The sequence below is a fragment of the Danio rerio genome, chromosome 19, assembly GCF_049306965.1.
Source record: "Danio rerio strain Tuebingen ecotype United States chromosome 19, GRCz12tu, whole genome shotgun sequence".
Classification (NCBI taxonomy): domain Eukaryota; kingdom Metazoa; phylum Chordata; class Actinopteri; order Cypriniformes; family Danionidae; genus Danio; species Danio rerio.
The window spans coordinates 34,893,728-34,921,356 of NC_133194.1; the positions used below are offsets into that span (position 1 = coordinate 34,893,728).

Below are 27,629 nucleotides of genomic sequence, written 5' to 3' on the forward strand. Positions count from 1 at the left end.
TGAGCACAGACAGTCAGAGGGAGTCACAGCCATTCTCCCTCATGCAGGTGCGATCAAAGCCATTCAGCCCTGCATATCAGTCTGAAGCCATTCAGTGTGCGTGCGTGTAAAAGGACACATCTGGAGATGAGAGGGTGGTTACATTCTTCTGAATGGTGCAAAGCTTTCCTGTGAGCTTTACTAGGAGTGGATTTTAAAGGGGACATGTGGAAAGCTACTTTTCTAAAATACAGCCCTCAGCCCTCATGTGAATTTTTCAAATATTTCCCAAATGATGTTTAACAGAGCAAAGAATTTTTCACAGTAATTCCTATGTATTTTTTTTTCTTCTTGATAAAATCTGATTTTTTTTATTTTGGCTAGAATAAACTTATTTTTTAACCATTTTAAGGTCAATATTACTATATTATGGTATATTATTATATTACAACTGACATTGTTTACTCATACTTTACTTTTTAATGAGCTTATTTCATCTGTTAAACACAAAATAAGCTATTTTGTTGAAAGCTGGAAACCTGTAACCACTGACATCCATAGTATTTGTTGTTGTTTTTTTCTCTACTATGGAAGTCAATGGTTACCAGTGTTAGGGAAAGATACTTTTGAAAGTAGTGCATTAAAATATTAAGTTACTCCACAAAAAAGTAACTAATTGCATTACTTTTTATAGAAAGTAATGTGCTATATTACTTTTGAGTTACTTTTGTGTTACTTTTCCTTACCTGGCTGAGGTTCGATCTCTTTCAGTACTTGCAGATGTTTTTTCACCTTTTTTATAGGGAAGATCTGCATTTAACAACCACCTATATAACCTACACCTTCATTTTCCTTTAAAAAAATGTAGGATAAAATTATATTTTGAGAACTTTCTGAGCCCAGAGCTACAGTTCATGCTGTATATACAGATTAAGGAAAGCATGTAAACTAATGTGTTTGCTACTTTTGTATGTTTTGTGTTATTAGTTTAGTAAATTCACTGTCCATCGAGATAAAGATTGCAATAAAGAGAATTAAGAGAACTAACATTAAATAATTTCTATTAAGGAAAAAACTAATTTTAAACCTTGAAAATGTTTAATAACAAAATGAACAGTAAGATAATAAAAAAACATCCCCAACTCAAAATAAATCTTTGAGCTTTATACATTGAATAAATTGATTCCCGTCGTCTTAACAAATGTGTTAATCATTTTTCCAAAGATAAAAATCTTACTATATTACAAGACGTCGCTTCTACAGTAGACAAAGGCTGGATCTCCTCAACAATAAAAGCAAATAGCATATATTCTTTGTTTAGTCAAATTAATTGTGAATAATTTACATTTACCAGGAGGAAGTGGACTGATGCTAATCATTTTGTGTTTAGCTGGAGGTGGGAAATGGGTGTAGTGCTTGCATCCATTTTTTTTAGTATTTTCGATGTTGTGTTTCTTGCAGTTGTGAAGAGTTTTACTTACACATAATCTACACTTAACGACAATCCACTTCGTTTCTTCGATGAGTTAAAAAAAACCAGAATCGATTGTAAAAATGTAAGTCTCCGGGCCTGCTATTGTTTCTGTTTCTGACTGTTTGTAGTGATGACGGGCGATTCGCGAATGAACCGTTTGTTTTATCCGGATCTTCTAAGTGAACCGGTCGAATTTGTTCATTATATTGAATGGAGTTGTAGTGAAACGGATTGTCTCTTCAGTTATAACACACCGGATACCCCCTTTGACTCGAAATAAACCAATATCCTGAGTTATTCAGTTACTAGAACAGTACACTGACTCATCTACTGTGAAAAAAAGAGACCTGATGATGATGATGATGATGAGGAGTGCGAGCCGACTGTCTGTTTCCTTGCAGCATGTCCTCTTATTGAATGTTTGATCCAAGCTGACTAAGGTCATTTTTGGAACTTGCGTTACATTTTTTAAAAAATACCTCAAATAATATTACTTATTTGAAGCAGTGGCGCAGTAGGTAGTGCTGTCGCCTCACAGCAAGAAGGTCGCTGAGTAGCTGCTTCGAGCCTCGGCTCAGTTGGCGTTTCTGTGTGGAGTTTGCATGTTCTCCCTGCGTTCGCGTGGATTTCCTCTGAGTGCTCCAGTTTCCCCTACAGTCCAAAGACATGTGGTACAGGTGAACTGGGTAGGCTAAATTGTTCGTAGTGTATGAGTGTGTGTGTGTGTGTGTGTGTGTGTGTGTGAATGTGTGTGTGGATGTTTCCCAGAGATGAGTTGTGGCTGGAAGGACATGCCCTCGTAAAAACTTGCTGGATAAGTTTGCGGTTCATTCCACTGTGGCGACCCCTGATTAATAAAGGGACTAAGCCGAGAAGAAAAAGAATAAATGAATATTACTCATTTATAAAAGTAATGCGTTAGTTTACTCGTTACTTTGGGAAAGTAATATTAGTACATATCGCACATTGCTTATAACGGGTTACTCCCAACGCTGCTGGTTACAGCTTTTCAGCTTTCTTCGAAATATCAACAGAATAAAGAAAAAACTTTAAAACATGTAAAAGGTGAGTACATTTTAATTTTAGAGTGAACTATCCCTTTAAAAAGGGGATTGCAGGTAAAGGCTCCGCCCTCTTTTAAAAAGTAGCTGCACATTTGCATTTAAAGGAACACATACATAGAGGGTGTTTTGTTGCTCACAACCAAACTTGCAAATTTGACAAGTTATAATAAATGATCTGATTGGTATTTTGGGCTGAAACTTATTTAACATGTTATGACAAGGGGCACAATGTATCACCTTTAAATCATCGCGCTGACAAAGGGACGAACAGGACTTGTAACACATTCTTGTCATTCACACCTTAGCATTCAGTGTGATATCTGTCATTTTATGTGTTAGGCGAATGTAACTATTTAAAGAATCATGCATATGAACGACTTGATGTGTGTGCGGATTGCGGTATATTTTTATTTATGTGTACTGTGATTAGCAGCATGTGTCAAGTATAAAACACGAGTGATAATTATACTTGGATATGATTTTAACTCGACTTTCCAAGTAATATAATAAAAGAGAGTTTAAAATAGATGTGCCCGCGATGGTCTGAGCTTCCACCATGCTCGCGTCATTAACATAGTTGGTGAATGCAAAACCAGATGGGGTTGCAGTCTATATTGACTACTTCAAAAGTTCTTACACTTGAAAATAATAATTATATAGTATTATAATAATATACACTACCTGACAAAAGTCTTGTCGCCTATCCAGGTTTTAGGATCACCAAATAATAACTTATACAAATAATAATCAGAAGTGGCTTAAATGAAAGGCAAAGATCTCTAGATCATGCTTATTTTACTAAAATAAAATATGATCATGCCTTGTTTTTTTAATTATTTAATTAGGACAGTAAGGTCAGACAGTATAAAATATAAAATCATGGTGCAGTGATAAAAAAATTTATATTGTATATGAGGTTGGAGGATTGCATCCATACATCTCTGCAGTGACTTAAATAACTTAATAATAAACTCATCTGGAATGGCAAAGAAAGCGTTCTTGCAGGACTCCCAGAAGTCATCAAGATACTTTTGTGTATTTTTAGTAAAAAAAAATAATTTTTTAGTATTTTTATCTTAGTTCATGTTAGTAATAATAATACAGTATAAGCCAATGCAACCAGATTGTTAAGTGTGGCCAACATTACAAAGAGTGGAGTTATTGTTTTCTTTAATATAATGTTAATATGACAAATGCTGCACACAAACTCTCTGGTTGTTTTGTGTATATTGTATAATTCTGTACTCTCCAGTTTGTCAGCACTATTGTCTTCAACTTCCATCAGATGCTAAAACGAAAACAGGAAGTGAGCTTTTCTGCAACTGTGCAACGCTCTTGCATAATTAATGAGGCTAGCTGTGCTTCTTTATGATTGGTTGTCAGTTGCTAGACATTTCAGTTTCACAGTTTTTAAGAGCTTTTTCTCAAGCAGTGGTGTGTTTTAACTCTATATAGGACTTGTGTGACAGCATTCCGGGGTATTAAAATTGCAATCTTGATTCTACATCTTAAATGGTTACTAAAATCTTTATGTTGTCAGGTTTCTCTGTGATTTAATGACTGCAAGTGGTAGAGAGGAGGAGGAGGATGATGCTCTTAACTGTAAAGAGTAGATCCATTTTGTGCAGTGAATGATTTAAAGGCATAATTACCTAAGAATTAAACATTTAGTTATAATCATAGACTGTAAAAAATATGGATGTAGTATACATGACGTCACCTATCGGTATCTGAACATCACAAATGAAGCTACAAATGGACGTGGCGAACCGTCGTCATTTTGTTCGCACGTCATTGCACCAATCGCGGGTAACCAAAAATGTACAAAGAGGCGGGGCGTGAGCGGAGCTACAGATGCCTGCCAGCATTTTGCTTAAATTCGTTTGTCTTTGGGAGAAACGCTTAACTCTTTATTACCTGCGACTTGTTTGTGCTCTGACCACATGTGATTGGTTGTGTACTATATCAATAAATTATGTTTGATCTTTTAAAAACACTGTTGTAATACATTGAGCCACTAAACATTGTTTTTGTGATGTTTTGCTTCAGGTGGAAAACGCAAAGTACTTTTGAATGCTTCAAATATGGTCTGTATTAGTAAATGCAAGGCTTTTTTTGAAATCCAGGCATGAAACTGTATGACAACGTTTCAGATGGCTGTTCTAGAGTCTACAGCTAATCAGTCTGTCAGATTCTGGAGTGCAAGTTCTAAAGAAAATTCTAAACGATCTTAAATAAAACAAATACATTTATAGAGATGGTATATAAGTATATAATTTCAGTCACCTGGGAAATGGAGGCAACTTGAATGGTTTGTGGGCACAATTAAGTGCACATAGCATGCTGTATTATCTGATGATTGTAGGAAATAATCCCAAAAGGCAATTGACTGTGTAAAGCCACATAAAAATTAAAAAGGTAAATATGCTGAGTTCAGTGGCTAATCAGTCGGAATCAGCTGAGGTGACGTGATGGCGACCAGCGAAACTTAGCTGTCACTCAAGTGACTATGCCTTTAATTATGCAGACTTAATATAAATGAAATTGATAAGTTATAAAAAATTTCACCCCCTCACAGTAGTCATGAAGGGTAGTATTAGATATATACACCATAACCATCTTTTGTACCAGGCTCTAAACATTAGCTGTAAAAATGGCCAATTTAGTATTGCAGTCAATGAACATCTGGAGTTTCTGGTGCCAGCCCTTAAAGGCGAGTCGATGAATTGCAGTTTCAGTTCATTCCGTGTTGGCTTCACGAGGGAGAGCGCAATGTTGCCGCTTGGTGACGATGTACTCACCCTTACGTGGTTCCATATGGTTTTAAAAAAAATAAATTAAGTAGATATTTTGAACAATGTTGGACATCTATAGACACTGACATCCATAACTGGGGAAAATACTGTGCAAATTAATTTTGAAACATTCTTTAAAGTATCTTCTTTTTTGTTCAACGGTAGAAAAGAACTTATTAACTTTGGATGAAGTGAAGGGTGAATAAATGATGGCTAAATTTGGTATCACTAAAATGAAAGTTCACCCAAAAGTTCAAAATGACTTACTATTTACTCACCTTCAGGTCGTTCCAAACAGTAATGGTTTTCATCAACTGTTAAACACCAAAGAATATATTCTGCTGAAAAAAGCTGAAAAACCATTGACTTCCATTGTAGGAAAAACAAATACCATGGAAGTCAATGGTCAAATGTTTTCCACATTTTTCAAAAGATCTACTTTTGTGTTTCACAGAAACTCAAAAAGGTTTGAAACAAAACAAAAACAAAGAGTGAAACATTTTAATTTTTGGCTGAACTGTTTGGAGGAACATTTTGTTATCAGTTTAGTTCAGTCTTCCAGAATGAGAGCTTTTTAATCCGACAGTTAACTCACCGTTTCTGTTTCGAATCATCATCGTCTCTTTCATCTAGCTTTGTTGCTTATAATATCTGTCTGTATCTCCATTTCCCTGTCCATTTACTACTCTCTCAGGTGACTGCACGCGCTTCAGAGTAAACACACGAAAACTAATTGAATTACCCTGAAGGCCCAGGAATGGAGAGCACAGCTAATTTGTAGCCATGGCCACAGACAAACCTTCCCGCGCTGCTTGTTTTTGTTGACTGCGGCTCTGTAAACAGCTTGCCTAACAAGGGGAACTCCTTGCGTGCCCGTCATGTGCTGCGCTTGGGATTGACTTGCAGTAATGACCAAAGCTGAGCTCAAAGCACTGACAACCTCTGACTGCCTCATACTTTCCATAACGTGGCCCATAGGGACACAATCAGCCATGCGTTAAATTGACTCATCGCAGGCCCACATGGAGCCCGAGCACACAGAACAGAGGCCAGCATCACTCACAAAGTTCACTTCTATGTTCGTCTGTATTTTGAGGATGTATTCAGATGGCAGTAATGGAGCAGTATACTACAATAGCATCATTAAGCAATCAAAAATAACTATTATAATTTGGGGAAGCAGAGTAGTGTTTCAGTTTTCGTATTTTTTTTTGGCGATGGCAGTTTAAAGATGCCTCATATGGAGAGTAAAGTCTTATGAATTGCTCAGGTGTGATTTCTTTTCACAGACTTTAACAGAGTGTAAAATTCTTGGTTCTGTGGGCCTCCTCCATCAAGTCTGATCTTTATTTTGTATTCTCTATTGGTTTTAAGTCAGGTGATTGGCTGGGCCATTCTACAACTTGATTTTCTTTCTCTGAATCCATCTGAGAGTTTCCTTGGCTGTGTTTTGGGTTATTGTCTTGCTGAAATGTCCACCCTGGTTTCATCTTCATCATCCTGGTAATGTGGATGTCGGACTGAAGCAGCTTATATTCATTTACAATGACGAAGGGCAGAGGCTTGCTAAATAAATTTTGAGAGGTTTCAGCTGCTTTCTGGGCTTTCACTGCCTTTTTACACCTCCATTTCAACACTTTATGTGCTCAATACTTTTTACCTTTTTATTACACATAACTTAATTTGTAAACTAGTTAGATTTGTTTTCTTTTCGTATATCGGTTTCTTTGGTTGTTATCAACATCTGGTGAAAATTTCAAGTCAACAGCACCTTTAGAATGATGTTTTCTGAGAAAAAATATGACGTGTTAAATACCTATTTCCCCCACTGTATATTGCAATATTTTATATATATAAAATTTCACCAGATGATATAAAGAGGTCTATTTGGAAAGAATTCAACATTTTAGATCAATTGGGATGACTTTATAAGGGAGAGTGTCTGCATAAAATATAATAAACCAATCACAAACGTTGATAAATATAGTAATAATGCAACAAATAAAATGTACTGTGCTTAATGATTTTCTGGACATCTAGCAATATTCAGATACACAAATTTAATAATGAACTAGCACTGTATAGTTTTCACACACACAATTAATCTTCCTTAAAGTTAAAACATCATTTTTTTTTCAAAAAATTTTTTTTACTGACTTTTAAACAATTCTCAGTCACAGACCCTAAAATCACATAAATAATAAACGTTTTGGTAAGTTTGTGGGTAAATGTTTCAATGACTAATGAAGTAAAGTAACAAATTACAAATACTCAAATTACTGTGATTCAGTTGTTTTTTCGAGGATTTGTAATTTACTAAGTAGTGTTAAAATGTACTTTCCCTTGAGTACATCTTTAGTGCAGTATTGGTACTTTTACTCCACTACTTTCCTTTAATCTGCAGTTACTACTTTATTTTTTCTTTTCTATTAGAAAAATCAGCCCTGAGATTCCTGTCCAGTTGAATCACACATAGTAGTAATGAGGTAAATCACATGATAATGAACTACCTCAAGACATAGGCGATTTATTATTGCAGAAAACTGTTTGGAAGCATTAAAAGTGTCCAAGAAGATGTCCAAAATCATTAAACGCAATGACCCAGACACTTTTTAGATGCATATCAATGATGAAAATATGACGGATGTTTACTGTATGAAAACCAAAATGGCCCAAAACACCCAGCAGGCACAAGACGTCAACATGATGTCAGATTGAAGTTGTACCCCAACATTGTGGGGACGTTGCAATTTGTTTGGAAATGAAAATCGGGTTGACCTTAAAACTCAGCACCAGGCTGACGTCAATGTCCAAAATTACAACCTAAAATCAACCAAATATAAACGTATAATGATGTTACAGCTTGACATTGTGTGGACGTTACCACTATGACATCTATCACATGCTGGATTTTGGTTTCCATACCTGATGAATAAATGTCAGTATTTAATGTTAAAATGATGTTGGTTTAAAAATCGACATTGGATTTTGGTCACTTTCTAACACAACCTAAAATCAACAAAATATTAACGTCATTTGACGTCATTATTGGACATCAAAATAACGTTGTCCCCAGACGCTGGCTAGACTTTAATATTGGTCACCTGACATCAAAGCCTAAATTTAACCTAATAACAACATCTTATGACGTTGTGTGTGCTGGGCAATAACTAAATGCACTACAGAATGTTACGTTTGCAAACATCCACAAATTACATGTAAATGCATCCAATTTTTACAGCGTAATACTCACTACTCACTGCTCTTGAGTACTTTTGAAAGGTCTATTTTTTACTCATACTTTGAATAATATTTACAACAAAAAGTTTTACTTGCAGTGTGTTCAAATATAGCTTCTGGTCACTTATAATAACGGTTCAACATTGCAGATCCTGCGATGCGACTATTGCGGATGCACATATTGTGATATTAATGCAGAAACTGTATATTGTGCAGCTCAAATGTTAATGATGAATACTAAAATAGTTGACAAATATTTTCTTGTTTTTCCTCACTAAATGTAATGTTTTATTTTACGTGTTGCTGTTTTTTTATTTATTTATTTTTATTTTTTTTGGAATTGATTCCAGTTGCTGGTCCTTGAATCAATTCCTCACTGTGGAACATATCGCGCCATGACCACAAGATATAAAGGTCACTGAAAGTAGCCGTCGTCTTCTAAAGAAAGATTTGTAAAGCTGTGATTGATTTTACAATTTGGCTGCTCCTGAAATGGGTCATAGCTCACACAACCCCAGTAGTAAATATGCTTAAAAAGAAGAGCGGATGTGTCTGAGCTGAGAGTGCACAGATCAGTTTAATGACCAAGCTTGCTTAAACTTTATACTACTGTCAAATTGTACTCTGAAATAATAAACAACATCACAAACTACTGGAAACAGCCTTTCTACACCATTTCACTCATTTCATTTTTTTTTATTATTTAGCATAAATTATAAGATAAAGACCTTCACATTATGCATCAGTTATTTTTTATTTTTGTTTTAGAATAGCTCTCAAAACCTTCCTATATGGTCATCATTTTTCACCATAAATCAAGCAGTTCATAAGTTTATAATCTACATTTTTACATCAATTGCAATCCTTTCTGTGTTGGTGCTGTTCAATATATCAGCATTTGCAGTCAAGCTATTAGAAATGCATGTTCACAGAATGAAAGTGTGTCCTAAAACACCACTAACTTAAAGTAGTGAAAGGTACTAATCGGTAATATCCATTGACACAAGTTTTAGCATGACATACTGTAAGCTGCTTGTTAGAAAGTTTGCCATTTTGCAATTTTTGTAATTTCAAGTTAAAAGGAAAATGAAATTAAAGGGATAGTTTGCCCAAAAATGACAATTCTGCAGTGATGTAAAGTAACAAATTACAAATACAGAAATTACTGTGATCGAGTAGTTTTTCTCAGAGATTATCATTTACTAAGTACAGTAGTTTTAAAAATGTGTACTTTTACTTTCCCTTAAGTGTTTAGTGCCGTATTGGTACTTTTACTCCACTGCTTTCCTTCATCCTGCAGTCACTACTTTATTTTTTCTTGTCTATGGGGATTATAAAAATCAGTCCAGTGATTCCTGTCCAATCAAATCGCACATAGAAGATAAATTGTGGCATAATGAACTACCTTAAGACATGGGTGATTTATAATTGCAGCAAACCTCTTAGAAGCATTAAAAGTGTCCAAGAAGGTGTGCGAAATTTTTACACGCATTGACCCAGAGACTGTTTAGATCAGGGGTCACCAATCTCGGTCCAGGAGGGCCAGTGTCCCTGCAGGGTTTAGCTCCAACTTGCCTCAACACACCTGCCTGGGTGTTTCAAGTATACCTAGACCTTGATTAGCTTGTTCAGGTGTGTTTGATTCGGGTTGGAGCTAAAATCTGCTGGACACCGGCCCTCTAGGAAGTTTGGTGACCCCTTGTTTAGATGCATGTCACTGATGAGAAGATGACGGATGTTTACTGTATGATGAACAAAATGCACTGAAAAAAGTGTTGCATGCAGAATTGTTGCACACAATTTATTTTTGTTGAATTTAAACAAACAAATTAAATTAAATAATGTTCAACTTAATTTGTTTGTTTAAATTCAACCCAATTAAATTGTTTACAACCACTTAACGTAAAAAAATTTTAGTAAATCCAAGGAATCTACTTTGAATATATTATTTTTCAGTGTGGCCTTAAACACCCAGCAGGCATGTGGCATTTTGTTTGGTAATGAAAATCAGGTTGACGTCAGAACCCAACGTCAGGCTGACATCGGTGTCCAACCTAAATTAAACCAGATATCAACGTGTAATGATGTTACAGCTTGTCGTGGTGTGGACGTTATCACTATGACGTCTATCAGACGTTGGATTTTGATTGCCATACCTGATGAATAAATGTTAGTATTTGACGTTAATATGTTGTTGGTTTAAGATGTTGGCTCAATGTTGGATTTTGGTCACTTTCCAACAAAACCTAAAATCAACCAAATATCAACTTCATTTGACGTCGTTATTGGACATCAAAATAAAATTGTCTTTAGATGCAGGCTAGACATTGCATTTTAGTAACCTGCCATCACAACCTAAATCTAACCTATTATTAACGTCTTATGATGCCTGCTGGGCAATAACAAAATGCACTACAGAATGTTACGTTTGCAAACATCCACAAATTACATGTAAATGCATCAGCAATACTCCCTACTCTTCAGTACTTTTGAAAGGGCTACTTTTTACTCATACTTTGATTAATATTTACAACAGATACTTACTTTTACTCTACTTGCACTTCGTTTTTAGGCAAGTAATGGTACTTTTACTTAAGTATGATTTTTCAGTACTCTTTCCATCACTGCAGTTCTGTAATTGTTTACTCACCCCTAATGCCAGTTTGAGTACAATAGAAAATATATTGATAAATGTAGGAAACCTGAAACCATTGACATCCGTATAATGTAACAATGTTACTAAATTTTTTTATTATATCTTCTTTTGTTCTCAACAGAAGAAAAAACTTTCATTGAGCAGTTTTTTTGTTTTGTTTTTTCTTGATGAACTGTCTCTTTAATACACTAAATATTTAGTTTTTATATCAAACTGCAGATTTATATGTCTTTAGATTGCATTAACCACAATAACTCGCTTTTCTTGTATGTGGGCAGCATTTGTGTTGTCCACCCTTACTGCACCATCCTCACAACCAATGAGCAGAATATATATTTATCAAAACTGCTTAGCTAACTAGGTCAGCTAAACAAACTCTGCAGCCTTCAGCTGTGAATCTGAGACGTTGCTGTCTGTAGCAGCACCTGCTGGAGTCTTTACAGAACTACATCAGTACCACAGATAACATTCTCTGTAGTATTAATGCCGTTTAAATCTTAAATGGTGCAGAAACACAGAGGTTCAGAGTCTTACGATTAGAAGAGATGTCACTGTACAGGATTAGCATCACAGTGTCCTTGTGCTTTCATTGAGCTCACCTAAAACGAGCTGCTAATCCTGGGAACGCCGTGGCTCTCTGGGGAAATGTGTGTGTGTGTGGGTCTGTGTTTGTGTGTGCTCTTCTGCTCAAATGATTAGTGCTGTGTGTGGGAGTCATGTAAGGCAGAGGGCTTACTGTATTTACTCGTCTGAGTAGTTTGTCTGATGTCTTCAGCTCTTTCAGGACTTTTAGAAAAGAAACTTCTACTGTATAAACAATCTGTTGTCATCTACTGTAGTGAGTACATGAGCATATCACATTTAAATGGAGCCAGATCTGTCTCAAAAATAATACATTTAAAATATGTAATTCAAACATGCACAGAACAGTTCACATTGCCAATTCGTATATCTGTAAACGCACAATTCATGAATTCACAAGTCACTAACATAAATATTTTCACCAAAATAATTGGAATTGTGTATTTGAGAATCATGTTTTGAATTAAGAATCGAATTTGCGTAGTTATTAAATTTTTTTGGAATTTACAAATTGGATTTGCATATTTTTTAATTGTTTTTTACATTTATTAATTGGATTTGTGTGTTTTTAATCTTTTTGGAATTTACAAGTTGGATTTGCGTATTTTTAAATTGTGTTTTGAATTTATGAAGTAATTTGAGTATTGTATAGTTGAGTTTACAAATTATAATAGCATATTTTTGAATTTTTTTACATTTATAATTAGCATTTGCATATTTTTGTAATGGTTTTTGAGTTTATAAATTGGATTTAAGTATTTTTTATTTTTTTACATTCATGAATTGGAGGCGTATTTTTGAATTATTTTTTAAAGTTATTAATTGGATGTGTGTGTTTTTGAATCATTTTTTTAAATTATGAATTGGATTTGCAAATTTCTGAATCATTTTTTTTTAATTTATGAATTGGATTTGCATAATTTTTAATTGTTTTTTACATTTATCAATTGGATTTGTGTGTTTTTAATCTTTTTGGAATTTGCAAGTTGGATTTGCGTATTTTTAAATTGTGTTTTGAATTTATGAAGTAATTTGAGTATTGTATCGTTGAGTTTACAAATTATAATAGGATATTTTTGAATTTTTTTAATTTATAATTAGCATTTGTATATTTTGTAAAGGTTTTTGAGTTTGTAAATTGGATTTAAGTATTTGATCTTTTTTTACATTTATGAATTGGAGGCGTATTTTTAAATTATTTTTTGAAGTTATTAATTGGATTTGCGTGTTTTTGAATCATTTTTTGAAATTATGAATTGGATTTGCAAATTTCTGAATCATTTTTTTAATTTATGAATTGGATTTGCATATTTTTGAATTGTTTTTTTATTTATTAGATGGATTGTGGTGAAGATGTTATTAAAGCATTAAAGCAGAAGATATCTTTGGCTTTTATTGTCTATATTCAAGTATTTACGATATTTATTTTATTTTTGTGGACAATATGCTTGACTAAAAATTCTGAAGAACTAACACATTTGGTTTCTGAGGTCATGTTTACATGACAACAATGTAGTTTTCTTAGCATTATTGAAAATCAACATATTACCATGTAATTTTAGTACCCTTTGACACTGAAAACTAGAGTAATTATTAAGAAAAATCAGCTTTGTCTTTCACAGGAATAATTTGCATATTCAAATAAAAAAAGACAACATAAAATTATATGAGTTTTTCACAGTATTACTGTGATTGTAAAAAAAAACATGCAAGCTTGATGAGCATAAATGATCCCAAAAAACTTCCTTTGAACAGTAATGTATATTAAATAAATTATTTATATAATATTAATTTTCAGGTCACACTTTAATTAATTAACTTTAATTAAGGTACAATTTAGTGGCATTAACAATTATTACCTAAGACTGTTAGCTAAATACTAATTATTTCATAAAAACATGCGTTTTTAATGGGTCTTGAGATGCCTAAAGTCTGTCCACAACCTCTTAAAACCCACTTGGGGCACGTATATTATTCATTTCTGCTGTATATACCCAGATGTAAGTGCAATACTTTTATATATTTTATAATTTCAGCAAGAGTAATGATTGACTATGAATGTAAAGGACGTCACTTGTAGACCTAATCAGGACAGGGTATATATTGAACTACATGTACATAAAATTGTAAACACATGTAAATATAGACATGTACAAATGTATACAAGTGTATATTAATGCATTTTAGGACATGTGCATTTGTGCCATCCACCCACGACTAATTTTGGCTCGGGAGAGGACGTTGCAGTCCGGCCAATGTTTGCTGGGTAGCAGCTTATTAATAGTTATTTAGGTAGTAGTTTGGTTTAGGTATTGGTTAGGAAAAGGGATGTAAAATAAGTTCATAATAATAAGCAGCCTATATCTTATTATTATTATTAATAGTGTTGTTGTTGTTGTTGTTGTTGTTGTTGTTGTTGTTGTTGTTGTTGTTGTTGTTGTTGTTAATATTATTATTGTTGTTATTATTTATTGTTGTTGTTGTTATTGTTTTTATTATTAATATTAACATTAACATTAATAATAATAATAATAATAATAATAATAATAATAATAAGCCAGTAGTTAACAGTTGGAATTAGTACGTAAACTACAATGTTAGCAATATCCATATTAATGAATATTCATACAATAATTAATGCTTTAATTTAGTCATAACACATAGTTTTATAATAGTTCATATGTTTGTGATTTATGAAAAAGGTCTTTTGATGTGGTCTTCTATCAACAAAAGAACACACAAAAAAAATCTGTTCGTTTTAGTACCAATCAAGCTCTGGAACATAAACATGCCTGTAGTAGTAGCAGCAGCCTTATATCTCTCTCCATCGCTCTCTGGTTTAATCTTCACCGCTCTCTTTTTACAACCCTCCTCCTCCCTCCCTCCCTCTCTCCATTTCCCTCGTACTCTGGTTCCCTCACCCTCCTCTTTCTCTCTCTCTCTTTCATTCTCTCTCTCTTTCTCCAGCAGTGTAGTCTGGGCGCTCTGCCAGCTGGCATGTGTCTTTTTTGAATGAATACCTGATGAAGTTGCTGGTGCGCAGTGAGGTGAGGTGTGGGCGGAGCCGAGTAAGCGGGCGAGCGAGTGAGTGAGAGAGAGAGAGAGAGAGAGGGAGGGAGATCTGGCTGTCGACAAGGCCTTGCATAACGCACATTTGGGAGCTGCAGGCAGAGCTCCGAGCTCAGGCTGCCTGTGTGACACACGGGGCCCGGCGGGGCAGGGGGCAGAGCCTCACTACAACCATGACTTAGAGGCAGAAGGGCCACCGTTACGCACGGGTCACACTGCTGTACCTCTGTACAGGTGGAGGAGGGTGAGGGGGGCTCTCTTTGTATCTGTTTGAGTCCTGAGGGAATAAGGGAGAGACTTGGACGGCCTCTTAGTACGGTAAGCTTAACACACTTCTACTGCTGAGTTCGTGAGTGTGTCTGTTTGGTTTCGGTTGCAGAGTGTTTTCGAACTGTACCTGAAGGGCATATCTGCAGCTTTCATTTGTAAGGATTCTGCTTTGTTGAATTATATTTTTTAAGTTGTAAATAAAAAGTTATAGCATTTCCTTTAAATTTTTAAGTCTAGTTTAAGGTTACTTAGCATTTTTAATTCTAATTAATAGTGAAATTTGCTTGCAGTTTTTTGGATAAAAGTTAATAAAATTAGGTTAGGCTTTATATTCTTGTTAGAGTATCACTATAAATAATTCTACGGAGTAATATTAATTTACAACAGATCAGAATGAGGGTTAAGTTTACAGTCAGTTGCGTGTTATTATGCATAATTTATTGTTATTACTTTTGTTGTTGTTGTTGTTGTTGTAGCTTGGTTCCCAGCAATATCTACAGGCTGTTTCGGCAGCTTTCCTTTGAACAGGTTTTGTTTTGTCAAGTTTGCAAAATACATAGCCTTTTTTGACTTTATACTTCAACATTAATAACTTATAATTACTTTAAAATAATGGTTTAATTAAATTATTAATGTTAGTTAATGTGTTTACTAACATCAACTAGTATCAATTATCTTGTTAATCATAATTCAGCATTAAATAATGCATTATTAATATCCAAATTTGTGCTTGGTAACATTAGTTAATGCACAGTAAGTTCACACGAACTAACGTTATTTAACTTAAACAACATTAACATTAATAAAGATTAATAAATACTGTAATAAATGTATTACTAATAGTTTGAACATGTTATTAAATACATAAAATATTAAGTAATATCTTTGTTATTAACTGTAAAATTAGCTGCCAGATTTTAATGAAGTGGTGTTAGTGAGGCCAGCAGGGGGCACTCAACCTGCAGTCTGGGTAGCTCCTAACGCCCCAGTATGGTGAATGGGACTTTCTCCTGCTCAGTGAGCGCCATATTTTAGATGAGACATCAAACCGAGGTCACGACTCTCTGTGGTTGTGAAAAATCTCAGGATGTCCTAGGAGAAAGAGTAGGTGTTGAACCCCGGCATCCTGGCCAAATTTGCCTACTGGTCTCTGTCCATCATAGCCTCCTAACGATACCGATACCATAATTGACTTCTTCACTCTGTCTCCACTCCATCAATCAGCTAATGTGTGGCATGCGGTCTGGTGCAATATGACTGCCATCACATCATCCAGGTGGATTCTACACAATGGTGGTAGATGAGGAGATTCCCCCTAATGTGTAAATCACTTTAAGTGTCCAGAAAAGCGCTATTTAAATGTAAGGAGTCATTATTATTATGAAACTTTCTACAACAGATTTAGGTTCTGCTGATTGTCTTAATTTAAATGAAATACTGAGTAACTTACTGTGTGGTTAGGGTTAGTTACATGGAATTATGCATCATTTATAATTATTATTACAGTAAGTAAACAAGGTTTAACACAAGCATTATATAATCTTATAGCATTTCTTAACTAACACTTAACAATAAGGTTCAATTAGAACAGCTCTGTTTGTATTAACTCGCATTAAAAAGACTAATAATATCTTATGTTAGTGCATTAACTTATAGTAACTAATAGAAAAACTGCTGCCTAATAAGAATGTTCATCATACGTATGTGCGTATTGCTTTCACATAGACACAGAAAGTCAACAGTAATGCTAAATCATATGCAGTCTACTGTAATACAATGAGTTCACTTCATCTGAAGTGGTGTTTGAGCATAATTGGTCAAACTGTGAAGGTTTTCAAGTCACATAAGGTTGGGAAACAGTGAGTTTCTCTAGCAGACTTTATTTCTCTGTCTTGTCTACTGTGTGTGATTCATGTTCTTTATGAGTATCTCTGGACTTGAAAGTGCAAGTCATTCAGCTGCACTACTTCATGCAGTTACAAAGCTCTCTCTCTCGTTCTCTCTCTCTCTCTCTCTCTCTCTCTCTCTCTCTCTCTTCAGAGTGTTCCGTTTCTTTTTTCCTTTCGTCGTTTCTACTTTACAACTTGTCTCCCTTTCACTCCATTTCTGTGCTCTTCATTGTAGAGATCAGCCATTGGGACAGTTTATGAGTATCTACTGTATCTGCCCACCTTTTAAAGGCACAGTACCTAAGGCAAGAGTAGAAGCATTGACGTACATTAAGGCTAGGTCTTAAATAGAAGTGTGCAGCTTGCCTAGACAGCATTTTAGGCATTATGGGTGCAACTTTAGCTTTTGTAATACATAAGCACCTGTGATGAAGGTGGCAGGTTACTGGAGAGTACAACATTGCACATTTTCATAGCACATACTGTATATATGGAAATCTGAATACATAGGTACACAATTCAATATATTAATTATTAGATCTGTAAATTGTGATATACACTACTGGTCAATAGATTGGGGTCAGTACAATTTTTGAATGTTTTAAAATAAACTTATCCTGTTCTCAAAGGCTGCATTTGTTTAATCAAAAATTCAGTACAAAGTAGTTTATCAATTAATATAATAACTTTTTCCAGTGATTTAAAGATGAATTTTCAGCTTCATTACTCTAATTCATTACTAATATTATTAATATTATTATTATAATTTATGGTAATAAAAGCAATAGTGACTGGAGTAATAATTTCGATTGACACTACATAAAATAAGAACGCAGTTATTAAAAAATTTTTATAAATATAACAATTTAACCTTTTTTTACATTTAGTAAGTGCCGCCTTGAACAGAATCATTTTCTTAAAAAAACATTTAAAAAAAAACTGATTCCAAACTTTTGACCGGTACTGTATATACAGTATAGCATACGTCTACTGATACATGGATATATATTCAGATTTTCATTTATATACTCATACTTATTTTATATATTCAATATTTATAAATATACTCTTTGATTTGCTGTTATCTAGTCAGTATTATAACTAAATATTCAAATATTTAACTATAATTTGGGATTATTTGCTTCAGTGCATTTTAATTTCAGATTTTGCATTATAATTATGTTATTAAAATGAAAGCATTATCAATGTTTAATATTATATTAACTACCCATGTGGTTTCTCAAATGATATGGTATGACATAAAAAACTAGGGGTGTTTTGGATCGCGGTAAGGATCACAACCCACCTGTACGGAACACATGTGACTCATGGATTAATGCATTTATTTACTGGTAGATTAATCCTAAATTTGTAAGAGATCGACTCTCGCGTCATTCAAATGAAATGTATAAAAGCATTTAGGCTTTTTTTGTTTTCTGTCACTACTTGTTTAGCCTGCATCAATGCATGTAAGCTGCACAATTAATCATTAAAAGTTCAAAATCTCAACACCCACGCAACATAAATTATAAAGGATGGTGATTTGCATATGTTTATTCATCCTTTTAATTGCTGCATTCAAATCTGAAAATGCAAAAATCAAGACAAATGCATTTAACAATGCTCAAATATGAAAGTTGTAGGCAGCAATTACATTATTTAATCAATAGGTGGTGGCCATCAAAAATATTCCACTGAATAATTGTTCAAAAAGGATACATTTAGCAATGAAACATTAAGTTTATGAGTGAATAAGTGAATTATTTAGTTAAAATGAGACTTAAAATTTGGGTTATACAAATTGTGTCAGATTAAGCAGTAGTAGTAACAGTGAATTTTTCACAGTACTGATTATTTTACAATTTATTTTAATTCAGCTGATTATTTCTTCATTTTGTTTGTAATAAAATTACAGTTTTAAGTTCCATTTGTTAAAACTAAAAGTGTCTTGCAGTACTGTTTTTGTAATAAATGCAAAGCAAATTTGGTTTTCTCCACTTTTGGCTGATCTGAAAAATGGTCCGATCCATGACTAAAAAACTATAATGTGATCAGAACCGTTAGATTTGTGATCCATAACACCACTTAAAAAAACTACATCGTTTTTTTTAATAAATTATAAATAACAAGTAAGTTGGTTGAACTGCAGCATGGCATATAAAGAACATAACTTTAATACACTATGTTCATTTTTAATATATTTGTAGTATTGTAAAATCAGCGTGGTCAGTTGTATGCATTACTCAGAGTTCCATTCATGTCAATAATGTTGTGTTCTATTGACTTAAACCTTGTCATCCTCACGGTCATCTCCCATTGACCCACTAGCGTGGCCCACAGAGCTCTGGATGACATTGTTGCGGTGCATTATTGCGGCGTTTCACGGAGGAGAACGCATTCAGCACACCCATGCTCTCCTTCATTCATATCTGCATTAGATTCACAGTGAATGTCTTTGATTAATGTCTCTGATTCGTCCCTACTGTTCTCTGTGGCTCTGGGGCCCCGGGGATGTGATTCATAGTGTTGCCAAGGCTGATGGAGGACAATAAGTTTAGGTTTCAGGTCATCTGATACTGTTCCTAGTGTGCTCAGCAAGATCCAGCTGACAAGGCTTTTATACCTCTCTCTCTCCCTCTCTACTCTCACTACACTCTTAGTTTACAGCACTGAAGCACTGTGTGTGTGTGTGTTTGAATGAGCCTCTGTGCTGGTTTTCTGTTGCTATGTGCTTGCAGTTTTACAAGTGTGTGTGTGTTTGTGTGTGTGTGTGTGTAGGTGTAGCATAGTGTTCTCACTAATGTAGGTCAGTAGATTGCTCGCTCCCTCCCTATTTTGTGTGTGTATGTGCGTGTGTGTGTGTGTGTGTTGGGTTTAATCCTGAGGGATAAGCAGGCAGGGCTGAGAGGACCCAACTGTGAAAGATTAGGACTTGGCTTTCCCCGGGATACCACAGCGACACACTGAGGCATGTTTGTGAGTGTGTGTGTGTGAACATAAAATACCAGCCATTGGCATCAGTGTCATTAATCCTAACTGGCTCCCTGCAGTATCAGACATTCATTAAAGAATGGTGTAAGCTGCAGTCAGTTAAGTCGAGAATATACTACAGCCTCTCTTTCTCATATATTATGGCTTACTTTCTCTCTCGCTACTATGCTCTGGTTTCCTTGTAACGTCGTTTCTGTGTGCTTTCACAGTATGTGCTAAACAGGGTCGAGTCACAGCCATTCATAGAGGTTCTACCGATAATTGTTACATGTCAGTTTGATGGACTGAAATTAAGCTTTTTGCAGGGTAATGAAATAGCTTGAAGTATGTATCTATATATATATATATATATATATATATATATATATATATATATATATATATATATATATATATATATATATAGTGTTTGATAAGCACTGAAACTAAGCAGGGTCAGTACCTGAATGGAGACCTTTTGCCAATTCCAGGTTGCTGGTAAGATAAGGTGTTAATGCCTCGGTATTTTTTTTTTAATTAAGTTTTTATTTGATGGCAAAATATGTTTTAAAAATCTTAGTGATGTAACGTTGTACTTTGTTCGAACACTCCCACACCCATGTGCTGCAGTAGGCGGGTTTGTAAAGGAGTCAATCTGCTTGCATATACTCCTGAACATGATGATGGTGGCTGTGAGAGACAGTGTTGTCCTAGTTACTGAAAAATAGTAACTTCATTCAAAAAGACCATCAACTCAATTACTTTATCGATTACTTGCATCAAAAAGTAATGCATTACTGTTAAAAGTCATTTTTGAGTTACTTTTCCAAAGAACTTTTTTAATGCTCCCATTAATGCTTTTTTAATGCTCCCACAGTCACCATCATCGTGTTTAGGAGTACATGCGAGCAGATTGACGTCTTTACAAACCTGCCTACTGCAGCACATGGGTGTGGGAGTGTTCGAATAAACTACAATGTTACATCACTAACATTTTTGAACATATTTTGCTTCCAAATAAAGACCTTTATTTGAAGCATAATGAGGCATTAACACCTCATCTTACCAGCAAACTGGAATTGCCAGAACGTCTCTATTCAGGTACTGAATCTACTTAGATTCAGTGCTTAGCAAACACTATACATATATATACTTCAAGCTATCTCATTACCCTGCAAAAAACTTGGTTTCAGTTCATCAAATTGACAGGTAACAATTATCAGTAGAACTTCTATGAACGACTGTGACTCAACCCTGTTTAGCACAAACTGTGAAAGCACGCAGATATCTTATAACATCACATAGACTGTTAATCAACTTCACAGTTTTAATTAATTTTTATTCTCAATTAAAACACAAGACAGACTTAAAAAAGAAGTATTTTTTTAAACATTAATTTATTTAAATCAGACCAGCAGCACAAAAATAAAAAATATTATAAGATGAATAATATATTCAGAAACAAAAAAGCAGAAGTTGTTGTACTTAACCCATAAGCATGTTCCTTCACAGCTTGAGTATAAAAACTAGCAAAAATATACAACAAACACAAAATCTTTATGAAATAAATAAATGAAAGTAATCTGAATTATCATTCAGAATCAATTTGGTGAAACTCAGCACCAAAAAAACTGCTGTTAATGACAACCATAGATTTGATGCATTTTAAACAAAACAAAAAAATGACAGCTTCTCAAAAATGAATCAATGAGCAATCAAACGTGGTATGTCAACAACGTAATCTGTGTATATCCAAAGCAAAATCTGCTGTTGTATAACAGCGATTAAAATATGTAAAACAATTTTTAAAATCACTGCATTTTTTTCTGAACAATACAACACTACAGTATACATTTTAAATAGCATGTTCTAAAATGTATCAGAAATATGTCACTCTGTCTACTAAACTAGAAAACTTTGTTATACAGATAACAAATGTGTCCTTATTTACAAACATAGTAGTATTGGTAATAGTAATTAATAATAGTAACGCTAATAGTCTACTCGATCTCTCTCGTGCGCACTTGACTTTTGTCCAGTCTGGTGCCTCATACACGACTCGTCTTCTTTACGGTGGTTGGTTGTCATCCACCAATCCCACAGTGCATCTCCACTGTAAACAGGCAGATATGGGCTAGACTGCAGCCAAAATTAATTGACTTACCAAGTAACCAACAAACGCATCATATTGTAATGATAACGGAGTTACTATATTTAAAAAGTAATGCATTACAGTACTTACTGTCAAAAATAATGCATTATAAAAGATTATTAAAGATGTCAACCTGCTCGCATGTACCCCTAAACACAATGATGGTGACTGTGAGAGAACAGTTTTATAAACGTCTGGCCAACAGCCTTCTTTACAGATAGCACCACCGTGACATCTGTAATTTGTTTTGTATTTGCCGCAGACAGACATCAAGTTGTGCTTGCACAAACTCAAACAAAAGACTTGACATGATGAGAGTGGCATATCACTTAATATGACCCCCTCCAAGTAATTGAAATCTATCTGAGTGGTCGTGCAGGTGGTACAGGCTAGTGTTGTTATTTTGTACTGTGTCCTCCTGTCTGACCCCTGAAGAATGAGAAACATATCGAGGAAAGAAGTCACATGCCAAATAAGGTGTGGTTCTAGAACACACCCACCGAATGTGGAAACGCCTTGGACCAATGGTAGCTCAAAGGGTGTTCAGGAGGCAAAATGAACTCCCCCAAATGTTTGTTTTGGTGAGCTGTTTTAAACTGCTAAAATAAACTCAACTTTACTGCGACCGGATTTTGTTTGAAATTATTTGATTTCATTTGAACTATAGTTTATTGAGGCCAGCAAAAGGGTGTTTACTCTGTTGTCAATGTGGATCCTAATGCTCCATAAGGATCCCAAAATCTATTGCCACTTCTTGTAAAAGAGTAATCCTGGACAAAATTCCCTTCATCTCTATCACCTTCTCTCTATAGCTGGTGTGTGGTGACTGCATTGTTGCCATTGCTGCCATTGGTCATCAAGGTTTTGGTTGAGAAGAGATCCCCTGAGCGCTCTGTAAAGGGCTTTGGGTCACACTATATAAAACACTATATCAGGGGTTACCAACCCTGTTCCTGGAGAGCTACCTTTCTACAGATTTTAGCTTCAACCCTGGATCAAACACACCTGAACCAATTAATTATGACCTGAAGCAGATAGGTTTGTTAGATCATGGTTGCAACTGAAATCTGCAAGAAGGTAGTGCTGGTTTAGTGACCCCTGCACTATATAAATGCTTTATTCACTCAATATTCAGTCATACCCATACAGAGATGCTACTGACTTCTCTTGTGTCCTTCTCCTGTTCTCTAGGTTTTCATTCATACTCGTTTAAATGTATGCTTTTTGCATATTTCAGTACATGTAGCTCAGAAATAAGCATATTCTGATGTAGAGAGTGCGCTTTGATTCATGGGAAGCATACATCACCGCAAGCATTCAAGCTTAAAACCTCTCGAAATGCCTTTATAGTAAGTTCTAAAGCCATCTGTGTAATATTGTCATCAACCATGCACGATTACTTAAATCATTAATTAAAATGATTATGATAATTGGGTTATTAACATGCTTGATTGCCCTTGTCTGATGCAAATTATGGCAAAAGGAAAATACTTAGAAGAGAGGTTGGGGGTTGGTGCATAGAGAGATGAAAAGATATATGAGCCAAAGGGAAGGAATAAGATAGTAGGGGTGAAAAGTGGAAAAAGAAGCAGGAAACACTGATTGAGAGAGTGCTGAGAATAAACACCCTGCTCAGCATCAATAGCCGTCAATCACTGATGTTCAGTCGTTGTGTAACCATTCTACTCTACTTTGACTTAAGAGCAAACACAGAGGACATTCTCCTGCTGTTTGTATTCAGCTAAGGACTGCTGTGTCTACTTTAAGAGATGGTATTACCTTTGTGAACCTAAACACAACCTCTACTATGTATTAGTATTTCCTTTTAGTGTTAGTATATATATATTATTTCCTTGTGGTACATACGCTACTTCAAAGAATATTATAATAGTACCATGTCTAAAGAAGCATTGTTTTAACATGTCCAAACAGTTGTAGTACAGTCTTGGCATCATATAGTAATACAAAGATACTTGCATAAGTCTCAGTACCATGGTACATGTCCAAAAAATTAGGTAGTACTGTTTGGTGGTACTTTATGCTATTTTTAGTAGTGTCCAAATTAAAGGGAGGGTTTCGCTTACATCGGTATCTGCCTCCTCTTTTATAGCACTGCGACACTTGTTAAATCATCTGGGCCTGTTTATCATGCAAAACCATCCTCCCACTAGTGCTGGACAACAGACGCAGCTGAATGGGTCCAATCAATAGAGCTCAGGGAGGAATGTCAAACAAGCCGTAACACTGCACAGCATCATTGTTTTGTCACGTGTCTCCCCATACAATCTAGAGTAGGAGGAAGAGGAAAAAGAAACTGTGCTAGCTTTCTTATTTGATGGACAATTTTTAACTTAACATCCAATATAGAGAGACAGTTCTAACTTTCCTAATATACTTATGCATTTATCAGTTTGTTGAGGCATGTTATTTTACAATAAATATTTGTTGAGCTGCTGTTAAGATAGTCCTCTGTAAACGACTGCAAGCTATTTGTCCATTCAGCACCACTGTGGCATAGAAATAAATCCTGATGCACAAAATATTTACAGCCTTCATTTTTTGGTTTCTCATTTTCTTCAGTTTACATGGCTTTATCATCTAAAAGCTGCTGAAATTATGTTTGTGCATTAAACCTGATTATGTTTCTTTATTATATTTCAGGTTCTTCCTGCAGTCCTGGAGACTCTCTCTCGGAAGGAAATGATTCCACATGAATTGCATGGACCGCTCTCCCGCAGCAGGTGTGACTTCAATTGCTTAAGACTGAAATCTGTGTCAATCCGACCATAGGCACAGGACACATCCCCTCTCACCACCACTCTCCTCTCTACCCCATTCCCATACTCGCTCCAAGCCAATCAGTAGGAGGGCACACTCTGTTAGCAAGACAAACGGAGACCAGGAGGGAGAGGAAAAGAGCCAAAAAAGGGGAAAGAAAAATCCGGAAAGAGTGGTTCAAGATTTTCAGACACCATGAAGTCAAACCAGGAGCGGAGCAATGAATGCCTGCCCCCAAAGAAGCGTGAAATCCCAGCAAGCACTCTGCCCTCAGAGGAGAAGCCCATGGTGATGGCGCCTGCCAATGAGAGCCAGCGTGGAGGGAACCTGGCTTGGCTTGCCAGTCTGGCCAGTGGGCATGACAAAGGCCGGCTGCACACCAGCACGTCTGCAGAATCAGATGGGCCTCAATATAAACCATTGTCAGCCACGGCTGAGAGCACACCTTCCTCGTCCACACACTCAACCAGAGCTCTATCTGCAGTGACCACCATACCTGCAGTGTACACATCACCTCTCTCCCATTCTCCTAGCGCAATCCAGTACACACCCCTCCCTCACAATATACACTTCATCAACCCTCCTTACTCTGCACCATACGCTGGCTACATCTCTCCACTAGCTCCCCCTTTAGCTGCCACCACTACCACACAACGTGAGATTTATGCCAGCTCCTCCAGTTCTCCAGCATCCAAAATTGATCAGCACCACCAATTGGGCCGTCCTCAAGGCCTGGTCACAACTGACAACACCTCTTCACCTCACTCCACTCAATATGTTCAAATTGCTGGTTCTCCACTAAGCATATCCCCTCGAACTGTTTCGTCACCGCATACACACTTGCCCCTACATTTACATCCTCACCACACACTTCCCCTTAGTGGCCCTTCACAGGTCTTAGTCCCATACACAGAAAGTCTTTTACCCAAGAGGGAGGAGATGAGGACCAGGGAGTTGCTGAATGGAGAGCTGGAGAAGGACAGACGTTTTGGTCCATCTTCTGAGTCCAGTGCAGGGAAGCAGGGCAGCACTGCCAAAGGGGGTTCCTCTGCCCAGCAGCACCAGATCCACCAGCAGCAGAGCCCACGTCACTTTGAAGCTCGACATGTTGTGCTACCTGCCGAGTACACGCAGGACAGCACAGCCATGAGGACCTCATTGGTGCTGGTACCTAATAATCATAGCTCCACTAGTGCTGATTCTGGAGGTGCATCAGACAAGCTGCCTCCCTCGACATCCCACCATGAAAAAGGAGGGATTTGTGCTGGCAAACCTGTCTCCCGCAGTTCCTCCTTATCTTCCTCCCTTTCATTTGCTCTTCCCCCTCCACCTGTGGACAATCTTAAGGGAGCAGTTCCAGCGCAGTCTCCTCATGCAGTCATTCAGACCACACTTAACAGCACAGAGTCACTCTCTCTAAGCCTCCCCTCCACTAATTTCTACTCCACCCAGCAGCCTATCATTGGTTACTTTGCCGGCACAGGGCACCAGCAGCCTCTCAGCTACCACACCACCTTACCCCAGCACTTGGTCATCCCTGGAACTCAGCCGGTCATCATCCCAGTAAGTGGAACTGAAGCTACCGCTACATCAACTGCTGCACTGCCCCATGCTTTCGTCACCTCAACAGCCCCCAAAGTGGAAACTTTTGAATCTCCGGCTCCATACCCCCACCCTGCCACAGCTATGGTTCAAGCCCAGTTGCATTTGCCTGTGGTTCCAGCACCTGCTGGCCTGCTGACAACTCCACCCCCACCCTCAGCTCCTTCAATGCCACCCTACTTCACCAAGGGCTCCATCATCCAATTGGCAGATGGGGAACTGAAGCGGGTGGAAGACCTGAAAACAGAGGATTTCATTCAGAGTGCTGAGATTAGCAACGAGCTGAAGATTGATTCCAGCACTGTAGAGCGCATCGACAGCAGTCATACAGCTAACTTTGCTATAATACAGTTTGCTGTAGGAGCGCAACGCTCACAGGTGGGTTCATAAGTTTTCTATTTAACATTGCTGCTTGTAGACACATCTGAGTATCTGTTTTTCTTATGCACAAAGATAAGCGGGGAAATAAACTTGAGATTGATGACTATGTGATATTAATCAAACACTGTGTACCATGTCTGCACGTGGTAGTAAAGGGTTTATTATTAAAAAAAAAATCTAATGGAGTTGACCTTTGCCTAAGTTTTAGGTGTGTGTACAGCAATTATATTGTCCTCCATATATTATATATTGCCAATCTTTATGAACCATAACTTCCGTTTGTTTCTTGCCATCTCTGAAATTAGCATTTTTAACGAGTTTTTTTAATGTTTATATGAACATTCCATAACTGTTTGTTATTAAAGGTGCAGTAGGTGATTGTCTTCAGAAACACTTTTTGTTGTACTGGTTGAAAGTCTCTTTACAGTCCAATAGTAATGATTACAGTAAATAATCTAAATGTGTTTATATGTATTTTTATATTCTGGTTAAGGCATAAAACTAAAAAATGTTCATCCAATTAAATAGAGTCAGACCGACATCTCCCATAATTCCGATAAGCAGGTCAGACTGTCTGTCAGCAAATGTAGATTCGGACTTCTGCGCATCTGTTCACGCAGATCCGCCATTAGGACGTGCCCGTCTGCATAAGCGGCCGCGCGGTCACGAGACGGACCGGTAGAAATCAAATGCTTAATTGAAACTTTTAAAAACCTGAATCAATATTG

General features: G+C 36.2%; 2 protein-coding genes across 7 annotated transcripts in view; one reads left to right on the forward strand and one right to left on the reverse strand.

Annotated features, from left to right (window-relative positions):
• Nucleotides 1-27,629, reverse strand: part of hpca (hippocalcin) — an 802,589-nt gene that overhangs the window by 513,244 nt on the left and 261,716 nt on the right. The gene's annotated exons all lie outside the window — the stretch shown is intronic.
• atxn1a (ataxin 1a) overlaps nucleotides 1-27,629 on the forward strand; it is a 214,394-nt gene that overhangs the window by 182,280 nt on the left and 4,485 nt on the right. For 4 of the 6 annotated variants that reach the window (XM_073930870.1, XM_073930869.1, XM_068215141.2 and 1 more), the window contains one exon: nucleotides 24,802-26,898. In XM_073930870.1, coding sequence (XP_073786971.1) covers nucleotides 25,114-26,898 — 1,785 coding nt within the window. In that variant the 5' untranslated portion in view covers nucleotides 24,802-25,113. 6 annotated transcript variants of the gene reach the window in all.